Source organism: Colius striatus, unplaced genomic scaffold, assembly GCF_028858725.1.
Source record: "Colius striatus isolate bColStr4 unplaced genomic scaffold, bColStr4.1.hap1 scaffold_46, whole genome shotgun sequence".
Lineage (NCBI taxonomy): Eukaryota > Metazoa > Chordata > Aves > Coliiformes > Coliidae > Colius > Colius striatus.
In genome coordinates this window covers 26,199-38,914 of record NW_026908527.1, presented here as the reverse complement: position 1 = coordinate 38,914, position 12,716 = coordinate 26,199, and the positions used below count along the sequence as shown (strand labels likewise).

General features: G+C 60.0%; 1 protein-coding gene across 1 annotated transcript in view; it reads right to left on the bottom strand.

Moving 5' to 3' along the window:
* Positions 1-4,122: 4,122 nt before the first annotated feature.
* Positions 4,123-12,716, bottom strand: part of LOC133629487 (latent-transforming growth factor beta-binding protein 4-like) — a gene marked incomplete at its 5' end in the record, with an annotated part of 33,940 nt that continues 25,346 nt past the window's right edge. The window contains 6 exon segments of the mRNA XM_062020151.1: positions 4,123-4,411; positions 5,792-5,917; positions 5,999-6,190; positions 6,192-6,431; positions 7,362-7,514; positions 8,526-8,669. Coding sequence (XP_061876135.1) covers positions 4,275-4,411; positions 5,792-5,917; positions 5,999-6,190; positions 6,192-6,431; positions 7,362-7,514; positions 8,526-8,669 — 992 coding nt within the window.

Genomic DNA, 12,716 nt, shown 5'->3' with positions numbered 1-12,716 from the left:
CTGGGGCGCCGCCGCCTCTGATTGGCCGCCGCTCACACGTCAATCAGGGCTGAGCCCGCTTCCTGCGCTGCCATTGGCTGTGCGGGGCTCTGGCTCCCCTGTGGGCAGCCGCTGCCAGTTCACCAGCTCTGCCTCTGGGCTCGGCGCTGCCCGAGCCAGGCTGTAACAACGACGCGATGGACACGGAGGGACAGGAGAAAGCCCCCAGCCCTTCAGGAAGGTCTCAGAGCAGCCTGTCAGGCAGCAAGGGCTGGGAGGGTGGAGCTTGGCTGGCTGACATGGATCCTAGGACCTCTCTACAAGGGTAGGACACCCGGGGCTGAGGGCTTCCTTCTGTCCCTCAGCGTCCTGGCGTTTGCAGGGTGGGCTGAGCAGACTCGCTGTGCACCATGAGGGACACCTCACACCGCAAAAGAGGGAAGTGAGGCAGAGCTTGGCTGGCTGAAAGGGTCCCCCGGCATCTCTCTGGAGGGGAAGGAAAGCTGCGACTGCCGGCGTTCCTCTGCCGCTCAGGCTCTGCCGCTGATTTCTTGTCTCCGAGCCCCTCCTTCTGGCAGAGCAGCCGTCCTGCATGCGACTGACACCCCTCCCGCAGCCAAAGGGACGAGCAAAGTCCCTCACAGCCAGCCAGACTCCACATCTTGTCCCACAACACTCCAGCAAAAGACACCTTTCCCCTCAAAAACCCACCTGAACCCCACTTTTCCCCTCAAAACCTCACCCAAACGCCACTTTTCCCCTCAGAATCAGGAATTGTTTGGTGGTTAAAGCCCCTGAAGCTGCTGCAGTCCCAGCGCTCCCCACACCCTGCCCAGCCCAGCACTGACCCACGGCCTCAGCACCTCAGCCCCACGGCTTTGGGGTCCCTCCAGGGCTGGGCACTCCCCCAGCTCCCTGGGCAGCCTGGCACAGGGGCTCACACCCCTCTCAGGGAAACGGTTCTGCCTCAGCTCCAGCCTCAACTCCCACCCAAACTGCACTTATTCCCCTCAAAACTCCACCAATAACTCCACTTTGTCCTCAAATCTCTATTAAACTCCCACTTTCTCCCTCAAAACTCCACCAAAAACCCACTTTTTCCCCTCAAATCCCCACTAAACTCCCACTTTCTCCTCAAAACTCCTTCAAAACCGCACTTTTTTGCCTCAAATCTCCACTAAACTCCCACTTTCTCCTCAAAACTCCTTCAAGACCCCCTTTTCCCCTCAAATCTCCACTAAACTCCCACTTTCTCCCTCAAAACTCCTTAAAAACCCCACTTTTCCCCTCAAATCTCCACTAAACTCCCACTTTCTCCTCAAAACTCCTTAAAAACCCCGCTTTCCCCCTCAAATCTCCACTAAACTCCCACTTTCTCCCTCAAAACTCCACCAAAAACCCATTTTTTCCCCTCAAATCTCCACTAAACTCCCACTTTCTCCTCAAAACTCCTTCAAGACCCCCTTTTCCCCTCAATTCTCCACTAAACTCCCACTTTCTCCTCAAAATTCCTTAAAAACCCCACTTTTCCCCTCAATTCTCCACTAAACTCCCACTTTCTCCTCAAAACTCCTTCAAAACCCCACTTTTCCCCTCAATTCTCCACTAAACTCCCACTTTCTCCCTCAAAACTCCACCAAAAACCCACTTTTTCCCCTCAAATCCCCACTAAACTCCCACTTTCTCCTCAAAACTCCTTCAAGACCCCCTTTTCCCTTCAATTCTCCACTAAACTCCCACTTTCTCCCTCAAAACTCCACCAAAAACCCACTTTTCCCCCTCAAATCTCCACTAAACTCCCACTTTCTCCTCAAAACTCCTTAAAAACCCCACTTTTCCCCTCAAATCTCCACTAAACTCCCACTTTCTCCCTCAAAACTCCACCAAAACCCCACTTTTTCCACTCAAATCTCCACTAAACTCCCACTTTCTCCTCAAAACTTCTTAAAAACCCCACTTTTTCCCCACAAAACCCCCAAAGGCCCACTTTTCCCCTCAAAACTCTAACAAACACTTTTTCCTCTAAATTCCAATAAATCCTTTTTTTCCCCACAATACTCCACCAAAAACCCCCTTTCCCCTCAAATCTCTACTACCACTTTTTCCCTCAAAAGCCCTTCAAAACCCAACTTTTTCCCACCAAAACGCACCTTTTCCTCTCAAAGCTCCACTGAACTCCACCTTCTCCCCTCAAAACCCCCCTTTTATCCCTTAAGACCCCAAAACCTCCCCTCTTTCCTCTCAAAACCTCCGTTTTTCCCCTCAAACCCCCCCTTTCCCCTCAAAAACCCCTCTTTTAACCCTTAAGACCCCAAAACCTCCCATTTTCCCCTCAAAACCTCAATTTTTCCCATCAAACTCCCCTTTTCCCCTCAAAACCCCTCTTTTATCCCTTAAGACCCCAAAAACTCCCCATTTTCTCCTCAAAACCCCCTTTTTGCCCTCGAAGGACCCCTTTCATCCCTTAAGATCCCCAAATCTCTCCTTTTTCTCCTCAAAACCTTCCTTTTTCCTCCTAAAACCCCGTTTTTCCTCTCAAAAACTCCTCTTTTAACCCTTAAGACCCCAAAACTTCCCCCTTTTCCCCTCTAAACCCCCCTTTTATTCCTTAAGACCCCCAAACCCCCCTTTATCCCCTCAAAATCTCCATTTTTCCCCTCAATGCCCCCTTTTTCCCTTCAAAACCTCTCTTTTATCCCTTAAGATCCCCAAACCTCCCTTTTTTCACCTCAAAACCACCTTTTATCCCTTAAGATCCCCGAACTCCCCCCCTTTCCCCTCAAAACCCCCATTTTATCCTTTAAGACTCCACAACTCTCCCTTTTTCCCCTCTAAAGTCTCCTTTTATCCCTTAAGACCCCAAAATCTCCCCTTTTTGCCCTCAAAACCCTTTTTCCCTTCAAAACCTACTTTTTCCCTCAAAACACCACCAAAACTCCCCTTTTCCCCTCAAAACTCCTCTAAACTCCCACTTTTGCCTCAAAACTTCACCAAAACCTCACCTTTTGGCTCAAAACTCCCCCCAAACCCCCCTTTTTCCCCTCAAAAGCCCCCTTTCATCCCTTAAGATCCCCAAATCTCTCCTTTTTCTACTCAAAACCTTCCTTTTTCCTACTAAAACCCCCCTTTTCCTCTCAAAAACTCCTCTTTTAACCCTTAAGACCCCAAAATCTCCCCTTTTTCCCCTCAAAACCCCCCTTTTATTCCTTAAGATACCCAAACCTCCCTTTTTTCACCTCAAAACCCCTTTTTATCCCTTAACATCCTAAAACTCCCCCTTTTTCCCTTCAAAACCCCTTTTTTATCCCTTAAGATCCCCAAATCTCCTGTTTTTCCCCTCAAAACCCCCTTTTTCCCCCTCAAAACCCCTCTTTTATCCCTTAAGACCCCCAAACCTCCCATTTTCTCCTCAAAACCCCCTTTATCCCCTCAAAACCCCCTTTTCGACTCAACCCCCCCTTTTATCCCTTAAGACCCCAAAACCCCCCTTTTTCCCCTCAAAACCCCTTTTATCCCTTTAGACCCCAAAACCTCCCATTTTCACTCAAAACCTCCATTTTTCCCCTCAGAACCCTCCTTTTCCCCTCAAAACCCCTCTTTTATCCCTTAAGACCCCAAACCTCCTTTTTCCCCTCAAAACCCCTCTTTTATCCCTTAAGACCACAAAACCTCCCATTTTCCCCTCAAAACCTCCATTTTTCCCCTCAAACCCCCCCTTTTCCTCTCAAAAACGCCTCTTTTAACCCTTAAGACCCCAAAATCTCCCCTTTTTCCCCTCAAAACCCCCCTTTTATTCCTTAAGATACCCAAACCTCCCTTTTTTCACCTCAAAACCCCTTTTTATCCCTTAAGATCCCCAAATCTCCTGTTTTTCCTCTCAAAACCCCTCTTTTATCCCTTAAGACCCCTAAACCCTCCCATTTTCTCCTCAAAACCCCCTTTATCCCCTCAAAACCCCCTTTTTCCCGCCTTTAGACCCAAAGCCGCCCCTTTTCCCCTCAGCGCCAGGCCCCGCCCCTCCCCTCGGCCCGTCCATTTCTCACGGGGGGGGGTGCGAAACAAACCCCCCTCATTTTATACAAAACCTTTATTCTGTAACAGTGTGTGTTGGGGTGGGGGGGTCCCCCAAACCTCCCCCCGCGACCCCCCAACACTGAGAGGGGGCAGCACAGCGGGTGCCAAGGGGGGACACACGCATAGGTGCCCCCCCCCCCGCCATCATCCCGAGGGCCACAATGCCGCCCCCCCCCGCCTTAAATCTCTTTATCTACACAATAAATACGGCGGGGGGCGGCTCAGGCGCGGGGGAGGCAGCGGGGGGGCGTCGGCAGCGGCGGGGCCAGGCCGGGGGGGCACAGGCAGCGGAACGAGCCCGCGGTGTTGAGGCAGCGGCCGGGCTGGCAGCGGGGGGGGCCCGAACACTCGTCCACGTCTGGGGAGGGCGGCGGCACAGAAGGGGTTAATGGGGTATTGGGGGGGGGATGGGATGGGGGTGGGGATGGGGAGGGCTCAGGGTGCTGGGGAGGGGGTTTGGGTGCTGAGGAAGGAGTTTTGGAGGGGGGCTGGGTGCTGGGGAGGGCTCAGGGTGCTGGGGAGGGGGTTTGGGTGCTGAGGGAGGGGGTTTGGGTGCTGGGTTGGGCTCAGGGTGCTGGGGAAGGGGATAGGGAGGGGGTTTGGGTGCTGGGGAAGGAGTTCGGGAGGGCTCTGGGTGCTGGGGTGGGCTGGGTGCTGGGCAGGGGGTTTGGGTGCTGAGGAGGGGGATAGGGAGGGGGTTTGGATGCTGAGGAGGGAGTTTGGGAGGGGTGTGGGTGCTGGGGAGGGCTCTGGGTGGTGGAGTGGGCTGGGTGCTGGAGGAGGGGATTTGGGTGCTGGGGAGGGGGATAGGGAGGGGGTTTGGGTGCTGGGGAAGGAGTTTGGGAGGGGGGCTGGGTGCTGGGGTGGGCTGGGTGCTGGGAAGGGGGTTTAGGTGCTGGGGGAGGGGGTTTGGGTGCTGAGGAGGGAGTTTGGGAGGGGACCTCGGTGCTGAGGGAGGGGGTTTGGGTGCTGGGGGAGGGGGTTGGGTGCTGGGTTGGGCTCAGGGTGATGGGAAGGGGGATAGGGAGGGGTTTGGATGCTGAGGGAGGGGGTTTGGGTGCTGGGGAAGGAGCTAGGGAGGGGGTTGGGTGCTGAGGGAGGGGATCAGGGTGCTGGGGAGGGGGAGTTGGGTGCTGGGGAGGGCTGGGTGCTGGGGAAGGAGTTTGGGAGGGGGTTTGGGTGCTGGGGGAGGGCTCAGGGTGCTGGGGAGGGGGATAGGGAGGGAATTTGGGTGCCGAGGAGGGAATTTGGGTGCCGAGGAGGGAATTTGGGAGGGGGTTGGGTGCTGGGGCGGGCTCAGTCTTGAAAGGGGGCTCCTGGTGTTGGGGGGTGGTCAGGGTGCTGGGGGAGGGGTCAGTCTGGTTGGGGGGGTCAGACTGATTTAGGGGAGTCAGGCTGGTGTGGGGGTGTCTGTGTTTTGGGGGGCTCAGGCTAGTTTGGGGGCTCAGGCTGGTTTTGGGGGGCTCAGGCTGGTGTGGGAGTGTCTGTGTTTTGGGGTGCTCAGGCTGGTGTGGGAGTGTCTGTGTTTTGGGGGGCTCAGGCTGGTGTGGGGTGTCTGTGTTTTGGGGGGCTCAGGCTGGTGTGGGGGTGTCTGTGTTTTGGGGGGTTCAGGCTGGTGTGAGGGTGTCTGTGTTTGGGGGGTTCAGGCTGGTGTGGGGTGTCTGTGTTTTGGGGGGCTCAGGCTGGTGTGGGGGTGTCTGTGTTTTGGGGGGTTCAGGCTGGTGTGGGGGTGTCTCACCGACACAGTCGAGCTGCGCCGGGTCCAGCCGGTAGCCGGGGTCGCAGCTGCAGGTGAAGCCGTCGGGGAGCCGGACGCAGCGCCCGTGGCGGCACCCACTGAGCACCCCACACTCCTCCCCTGGGGCTGGGGGGGTCAGGCTGGGGGTCAGCACCCCAAAACCCACCCCCTCCACCCCCCCTCCCCTCCCCCCACCCCCAAACTCACCCTCCTCCTCTTCCTCCTCCTCTTCCTCCTCCACCAAGGCTCCGTGGGCTTGGTAGGACCAGGGATGGGGGTCGGGGTGGGGGTCAGGGTGGGGGTCAGGGTGGGGGTCAGGGTGGGGGTCGGGGGGTTCATAACGGGGTCCCCGAGGTCGGTGAGGGATGAAAGGTAAAGGGGGCGCCTCAAAATCATCCCCCTCGTACCGGGGGGGGGGCGTAAAGAGGATCGTGAGCGCCGATGCCGCCAAGCCCCGCCCCGAAGGAGTAAGGGTCGTATTCGGAACGGGGGGGCAGAGGTGGGGGGACGAGGTGGGGCCCCCCAAAATAGTCGGGGCTGTAAGGGGGGGGGTAGGGGGGGGCGTAAGGGGGGGGGTGCTCGAAGGGGGGTGCAGCGTAGCCCGGGGGGCGCAGAACGTTGCACAGGAACTCGAAGTCGTCTGGGGAGGGGGGAGGAGAGAGAGAGGAGAGAGGGGGGTTATGGGGGACCCCCACACACAGTAAACGGGAATGGGAGGGGGTTGGGGGGCTGCGGAGGGGGTTGGGGTGGGGGTTTGGGTGCTGGGGGTGGGCTCAGGGTGCTGGGGAGGGGATTGGGGAGGGGGTCTGAGTGCTGGGGAGGGGGTTGGGAAGGGTTTGGGGGCTGGGGGTGGGATCTGGGTGCTGGGGGTGGGGGAGGGGGTCTGGGTGCTGGGGAGGGGGTTTGGGTGCTGGGGGAGGGCTCTGGGTGCTGTGGAGGGGATTGGGGAGGGAGTTTGGGTGCTGGGGATGGGGTTTGGGTGTTGGAGGTGGGCTCAGGGTGCTGGGGATGGGGTTGGGGAGGGGGTTTGGGTGCTGGGGAGGGGGTTGGGAGAGCTCAGGGTGCTGGGGAGGGGGTTGGGAGGGCTTGGGATGCTGGGGAGGGGGTTATGGGTGGGCTCAGGGTGCTGGGGAGGGGATTTGGGTGCTGGGGGTGGGCTCAGGGTGCTGGGGAGGGGGTTGGGGAGGGGGTTTGGGTGCTGGGAGTGGGCTCAGGGTGCTGGGGAGGGGGTTGGGGAGGGAGTTTGGGTGCTGGGGAGGGGGTTTGAGTGCTGGGGGTGGGCTCTGGGTGCTGGGGAGGGGGTCTGGGCACTGGGGTGGGCTCTGGGTGCTGGGAGGGGAGTCAGGGTGCTGAGAGGGAGGGGGATTGGTGCTGGGGGGATAACAACACCCCCCAAAGGGGTCCTGAGATGAGGGGGTGGGGGGCTACGTGCGACCTTCTTAGTGAGGCACTTGGGGTCCCATCATGGGGGTGCATGGAGGGGTCAGCTGGATCCCTCCCATCGCCACGGGGTGAGTGGGGGATGTTGAGGGGTCCCTGTGTTAGCGGGGGGGTGCCCCGAGGCTCCCACCTGAGCGGCGCTCGGGGCACAGGGCGCAGTCCATGCCCCAGGCGTGTCCGTACAGGCAGCAGCACTCGCTGTACGTCACCTGCCCGTCCCGCCGCGGCCGCCCGCACACCAGGTCCGGCCCCACCTCCTGCCAGCACACGGCCCGCGCCGCCGCTGCGGGGAGCTGCCGTCACGCAACGCCACCACCCCCCAGCGGCCCCGCGCAGCCCCAGAGCCGCGCCTGGGGACTGCAAAGAACCCCCCCAAAAACAACCCTTTTATCCCTTAATGCCCCAAAGCTCCCCCTTTTGTCCCTCGGAACTCCACCAAAACTCAACTTTTCCCCTCAAAACTCCTCTAAACTCCCACTTTTGCCTCAAAGCTTCACCAAACCTCACTTCTGGACTCAAAAGTCCCTCAAAACCCCCCTTTTATCCCTTAAGACCCCAAAACTCCCACTTTTCCCCTGAAAACTCTGCCAGAACCCAACTTTTTCCCTCAGAACTCCACCAAAACTCCCCTTTTCCCCTCAAATCTCCTCTAAACTCCCCCTTTTGCCTCAAAGCTTCACCAAACCTCACTTTTTGACTCAAAACACCCCCAAAACCCCCTTTTTCCCCTCAAAACCCCCCTTTTATTCCATAAGGCCCTTGAAACTCCCCCTTTTTCCCTCAAAACTCCCCCAAAACCCAACTTTTTCCCTCAAAACTCCTCTAAACTCCCACTTTTTTCCTCAAAACTTCACCAAACCTCACTTTTGGACTCAAAACTCCCCAAAACCTCCCCTTTTTCCCCTCAAAACCCCCCTTTTCTCCTTTAAGGTCATTGAAACTTCCCCTTTTCCCCTCAAAACTCCACCAAAACTCCCCTTTTCCCTCAAATCTCCTCTAAACTCCCACTTTTTCCTCAAAGCTTCACCAAACCTCACTTTTTTACACAAAACCCCCCCAAACCCCCCTTTTTCTCCTCAAAACCCCCCTTTTCCCCCTCAAGACCCCCAAACTCCCCATTTATCCCCTCAAAACTCCCCCAACCCTCACTTTTTGGCTCAAAACTCCACCAAAACCCCCCTTTTTCCCCTCAAAACCCCCCTTTTTCCCCCCCAAACCCCCCTTTCCCCTCCCCCCATCATCCGTCTCAGCTCCCCGTGGGGAGGGGGCTCCGGGACCCCCGGCCCGGCCTCACCCGGCTGCGAGTCGTTGGCGACGCAGCGGCGCTGGGCGCCGTCCAGGACCAGCGGCGCGGGGCAGGAGCAGCGGTACGAGCCCACCGTGTTCACGCAGCGACCCCCCTCGCACGGCGCCTCCTCCGCCGCGCACTCGTCGTTGTCTGCGGGGGCGGGACCGAGGGAGGGGGCGTCAGGCGGGGAGGGGGTGCGGGGGGGTTGGGTAGGGGTAGGGGTGCGGGGATTGGGGGGTCAGGTGGGGATTGGGGTGCAGGGGGAGCTCAGGCAGGGATTGGGGTGCAGGGGGGTTGGCCAGGAATAGGGGGTGCAGGGATTGGGGGGTCAGGTGGGGATTGGGGTGCAGGGGGAGCTCAGGCAGGGATTGGGGAGTCAGGCAGAGATTGGGGTGCAGGGGGGTTGGCCAGGAATAGGGGGTGCAGGGATTGGGGGGTCAGGTGGGGATTGGGGTGCAGGGGGAGCTCAGGCAGGGATTGGGGAGTCAGGCAGAGATTGGGGTGCAGGGGGGTTGGGCAGGGGTAGGGGGTGCGGGGATTGGGGTGTCAGGTGGGGATTGGGGTGCAGGGGGAGCTCAGGGATTGGGGGGTCAGGCAGATTGGGGTGCCAGGGGGGTTGGGCAGGGATAGGGGGTGCAGGGGGCATCAGACAAGGATTGGGGCATCAGGCAGAGATTGGGGTGCAGGGGGGTTGGGCATGGGTACGGGGTGCAGGGATTGGGGGGTCAGGTGGGGATTGGGGTGCAGGGGGAGCTCAGGGATTGGGGGGTCAGGCAGAGATTGGGGTGCAGGGGGGTTGGACAGGGATAGGGGGTGCAGGGATTGAGGGGTCAGGTGGGGATTGGGGTGCAGGGGGGGTCGGGCAGGGATTGGGGTGCAGGGTGGTTGGACATGGGTAGGGAGGGCAGGGATTGGGGGGTCAGGTGGGGATTGGGGTGCAGGGTGGTTGGACATGGGTAGGGAGGGCAGGGATTGAGGGGTCAGGTGGGGATTGGGGTGCAGGGGGGGCTCAGGGATTGGGGGGTAGGGCGGGGATTGGGGTGCAGGGATTCGGGGCCGGGTGGGGATTGGGGTGCAGGGCTGGGGTGCACTGAGCAGTGTTGGGGTGCCCTGGTCAGTGTTGGGGGGCCCTGGGCAGTGTTGGGGGGCTGTTCGGGGCTGGGGTGCCCTGGTCAGTGTTGGGGGGCCCTGGGCAGTATTTGGGTGCACTGAGCAGTGTTGGGGTGCACAGGTCAGTGTTGGGGTGCACTGGTCAGTGTTGGGGTGCACTGAGCAGTGTTGGGGGGCTGTTCGGGGCTGGGGTGCACTGAGCAGTGTTGGGGTGCACAGGTCAGTATTGGGGTGCACTGGGCAATGTTGGGGTGCACAGGTCAGTGTTGGGGTGCACTGGGCAGGGTTGGGGTGCACTGGTCAGTTTTGGGGTGCACAGGTCAGTGTTGGGGGGCCCTGGACAGTGTTTGGGTGCCCTGGTCAGTGTTGGGGTGCACTGGGCAATGTTGGGGTGCACAGGTCAGTGTTGGGGTGCCCTGGTCAGTGTTGGGGTGCACAGGTCAGTGTTGGGGGGCCCTGGGCAGTGTTTGGGTGCCCTGGTCAGTGTTGGGGTGCACAGGTCAATGTTGGGGTGCACAGGTCAGTGTTGGGGTGCCCTAGGCAGTATTGGGGTGCCCTGGTCAGTGTTGGGGTGCACTGGGCAGTATTGGGGTGCATTGAGCAGTGTTGGGGGGCCGTTCGGGGCTGGGATACACTGGGCAGTGTTGGGGTGCACTGGTCAGTGTTGGGGTGCACTGGGCAGTGTTGGGGTGCACTGGGCAGGGTTGGGCTGCCCTGGTCAGTGTTGGGGTGCACTGAGCAGTGTTGGGGTGCACAGGTCAGTGTTGGGGGGCACTGGGCAGGGTTGGGGTGCACAGGTCAGTGATGGGGTGCCCTGGTCAGTGTTGGGTGGCCGTTCGGGGCTGGGGTGCCCTGGGCAGTGTTGGGGTGCCCTAGGCAGTATTGGGGTGCCCTGGTCAGTGTTGGGGTGCACTGGGCAGTATTGGGGTGCATTGAGCAGTGTTGGGGGGCCGTTCGGGGCTGGGATACACTGGGCAGTGTTGGGGTGCACTGAGCAGTGTTGGGGTGCCCTGGTCAGTGTTAGGGTGCACTGGGCAGGGGTTGGGGTGCCCTGGTCAATGTTGGGGTGCCCTGGTCAGTGTTGGGGTGCACTGGTCAGTGTTGGGAGGCCCTGGGCAGTGTTGGGGTGCACAGGTCAGTGTTGGGGGGCTATTATGGGCTGGGGTGCCCTGGGCAGTGTTGGGGTGCATTGAGCAGTGTTGGGGGGCCGTTCGGGGCTGGGATGCACTGGTCAGTGTTGGGATGCACAGGTCAGTGTTGGGGTGCACTGAGCAGTGTTGGGGTGCACTGGTCAGTGTTGGGGTGCACTGGTCAGTGTTGGGATGCACTGGGCAGTGTTGGGGTGCACAGGTCAGTGTTGGGATGCCCTGGTCAGTATTGGGGTGCACAGGTCAGTGTTGGGGTGCACTGGGCAGGGTTGGGGTGCACTGGGCAGGGTTGGGAGGCCGTTCGGGGCTGGGGTGCACAGGTCAGTGTTGGGGTGCCCTGGGCAGTGTTGGGGTGCACTGGGCAGTATTGGGGTGCACAGGTTAGTGTTGGGGGGCCGTTCGGGGCTGGGGTGCACTGAGCAGTGTTGGGGTGCACAGGTCAGTATTGGGGTGCACTGAGCAGTGTTGGGGTGCACTGGTCAGTATTGGGGTGCACAGGTCAGTGTTGGGATGCACTGGGCAGTATTGGGGTGCCCTGGTCAATGTTGGGGTGCACTGGGCAGTATTGGGGTGCCCTGGTCAGTGTTGGGGTGCACTGGGCAGTATTGGGGTGCCCTGGTCAGGGTTGGGATGCACTGGGCAGTGTTGGGATGCACTGATCAGTGTTGGCAGGCCGTTCGGGGCTGGGGTGCACTGGGCAGTGTTGGGGTGCCCTGGTCAGTGTTGGGGTGCACTGGGCAGTATTGGGGTGCACAGGTCAGTGTTGGGGTGCACAGGTCAGTGTTGGGGGGCCGTTAGGGGCTGGGGTGCACAGGTCAGTGTTGGGGGGCCGTTCGGGGCTGGGGTGCACTGAGCAGTGTTGGGGTGCCCTGGTCAGTGTTGGGGTGCACTGGTCAGTATTGGGGTGCACTGGGCAGTATTGGGGTGCACTGGTCAGTATTGGGGTGCACTGGGCAGTATTGGGGTGCACAGGTTAATGTTGGGGGGCCGTTAGGGGCTGGGGTGCACTGGGCAGGGTTGGGGGGCTGTTCGGGGCTGGGGTGCACTGAGCAGTGTTGGGGTGCACAGGTCAGTATTGGGGTGCACTGGGCAGTGTTGGGGTGCACTGGGCAGGGTTGGGGTGCACTGGTCAGTGTTGGGGTGCACTGAGCAGTGTTGGGGTGCACAGGTCAGTATTGGGGTGCACTGGGCAGGGTTGGGGTGCCCTGGTCAGTGTTGGGGTGCACAGGTCAGTGTTGGGGTGCACTGGGCAGTGTTGGGGTGCACAGGTCAGTATTGGGGTGCACAGGTCAGTGTTGGGGTGCACTGGGCAGGGTTGGGGTGCCCTGGTCAGTGTTGGGGTGCCCTGGTCAGTGTTGGGGTGCACAGGTCAGTGTTGGGGTGCACTGGGCAGTGTTGGGGTGCACAGGTCAGTGTTTGGGGCTGTTAGGGTTGGGGTGCACTGGGCAGGGTTGGGGTGCCCTGGTCAGTGTTGGGGTGCACAGGTCAGTGTTGGGGTGCACTGGGCAGGGTTGGGGTGCCCTGGGCAGTATTGGGGTGCCGATAGGGGCTGGGGTGCACTGGGCAGAGTTGGGGTGCACAGGTTAGTGTTGGGGTGCCCTGGTCAGTGTTGGGGTGCACAGGTTAGTGTTGGGGGGCCCTGGGCAGTGTTTGGGTGCACTGGTCAGTGTTGGGGGGCCCTGGGCAGTGTTGGGGTGCCCTGGGCAGTATTGGGGTGCACAGGTCAGTGTTGGGGGGCCGTTCGGGGCTGGGGTGCACTGGGCAGGGGTTGGGGTGCCCTGGTCAATGTTGGGGTGCACTGGGCAGTGTTGGGGTGCACAGGTCAGTGTTGGGGTGCACAGGTCAGTGTTTGGGGGCTGTTAGGGTTGGGGTGCACTGGGCAGTGTTGGGGTGCACAGGTCAGTGTTGGGGTGCCCTGGGCAGTGTTGGGGTGCACTGA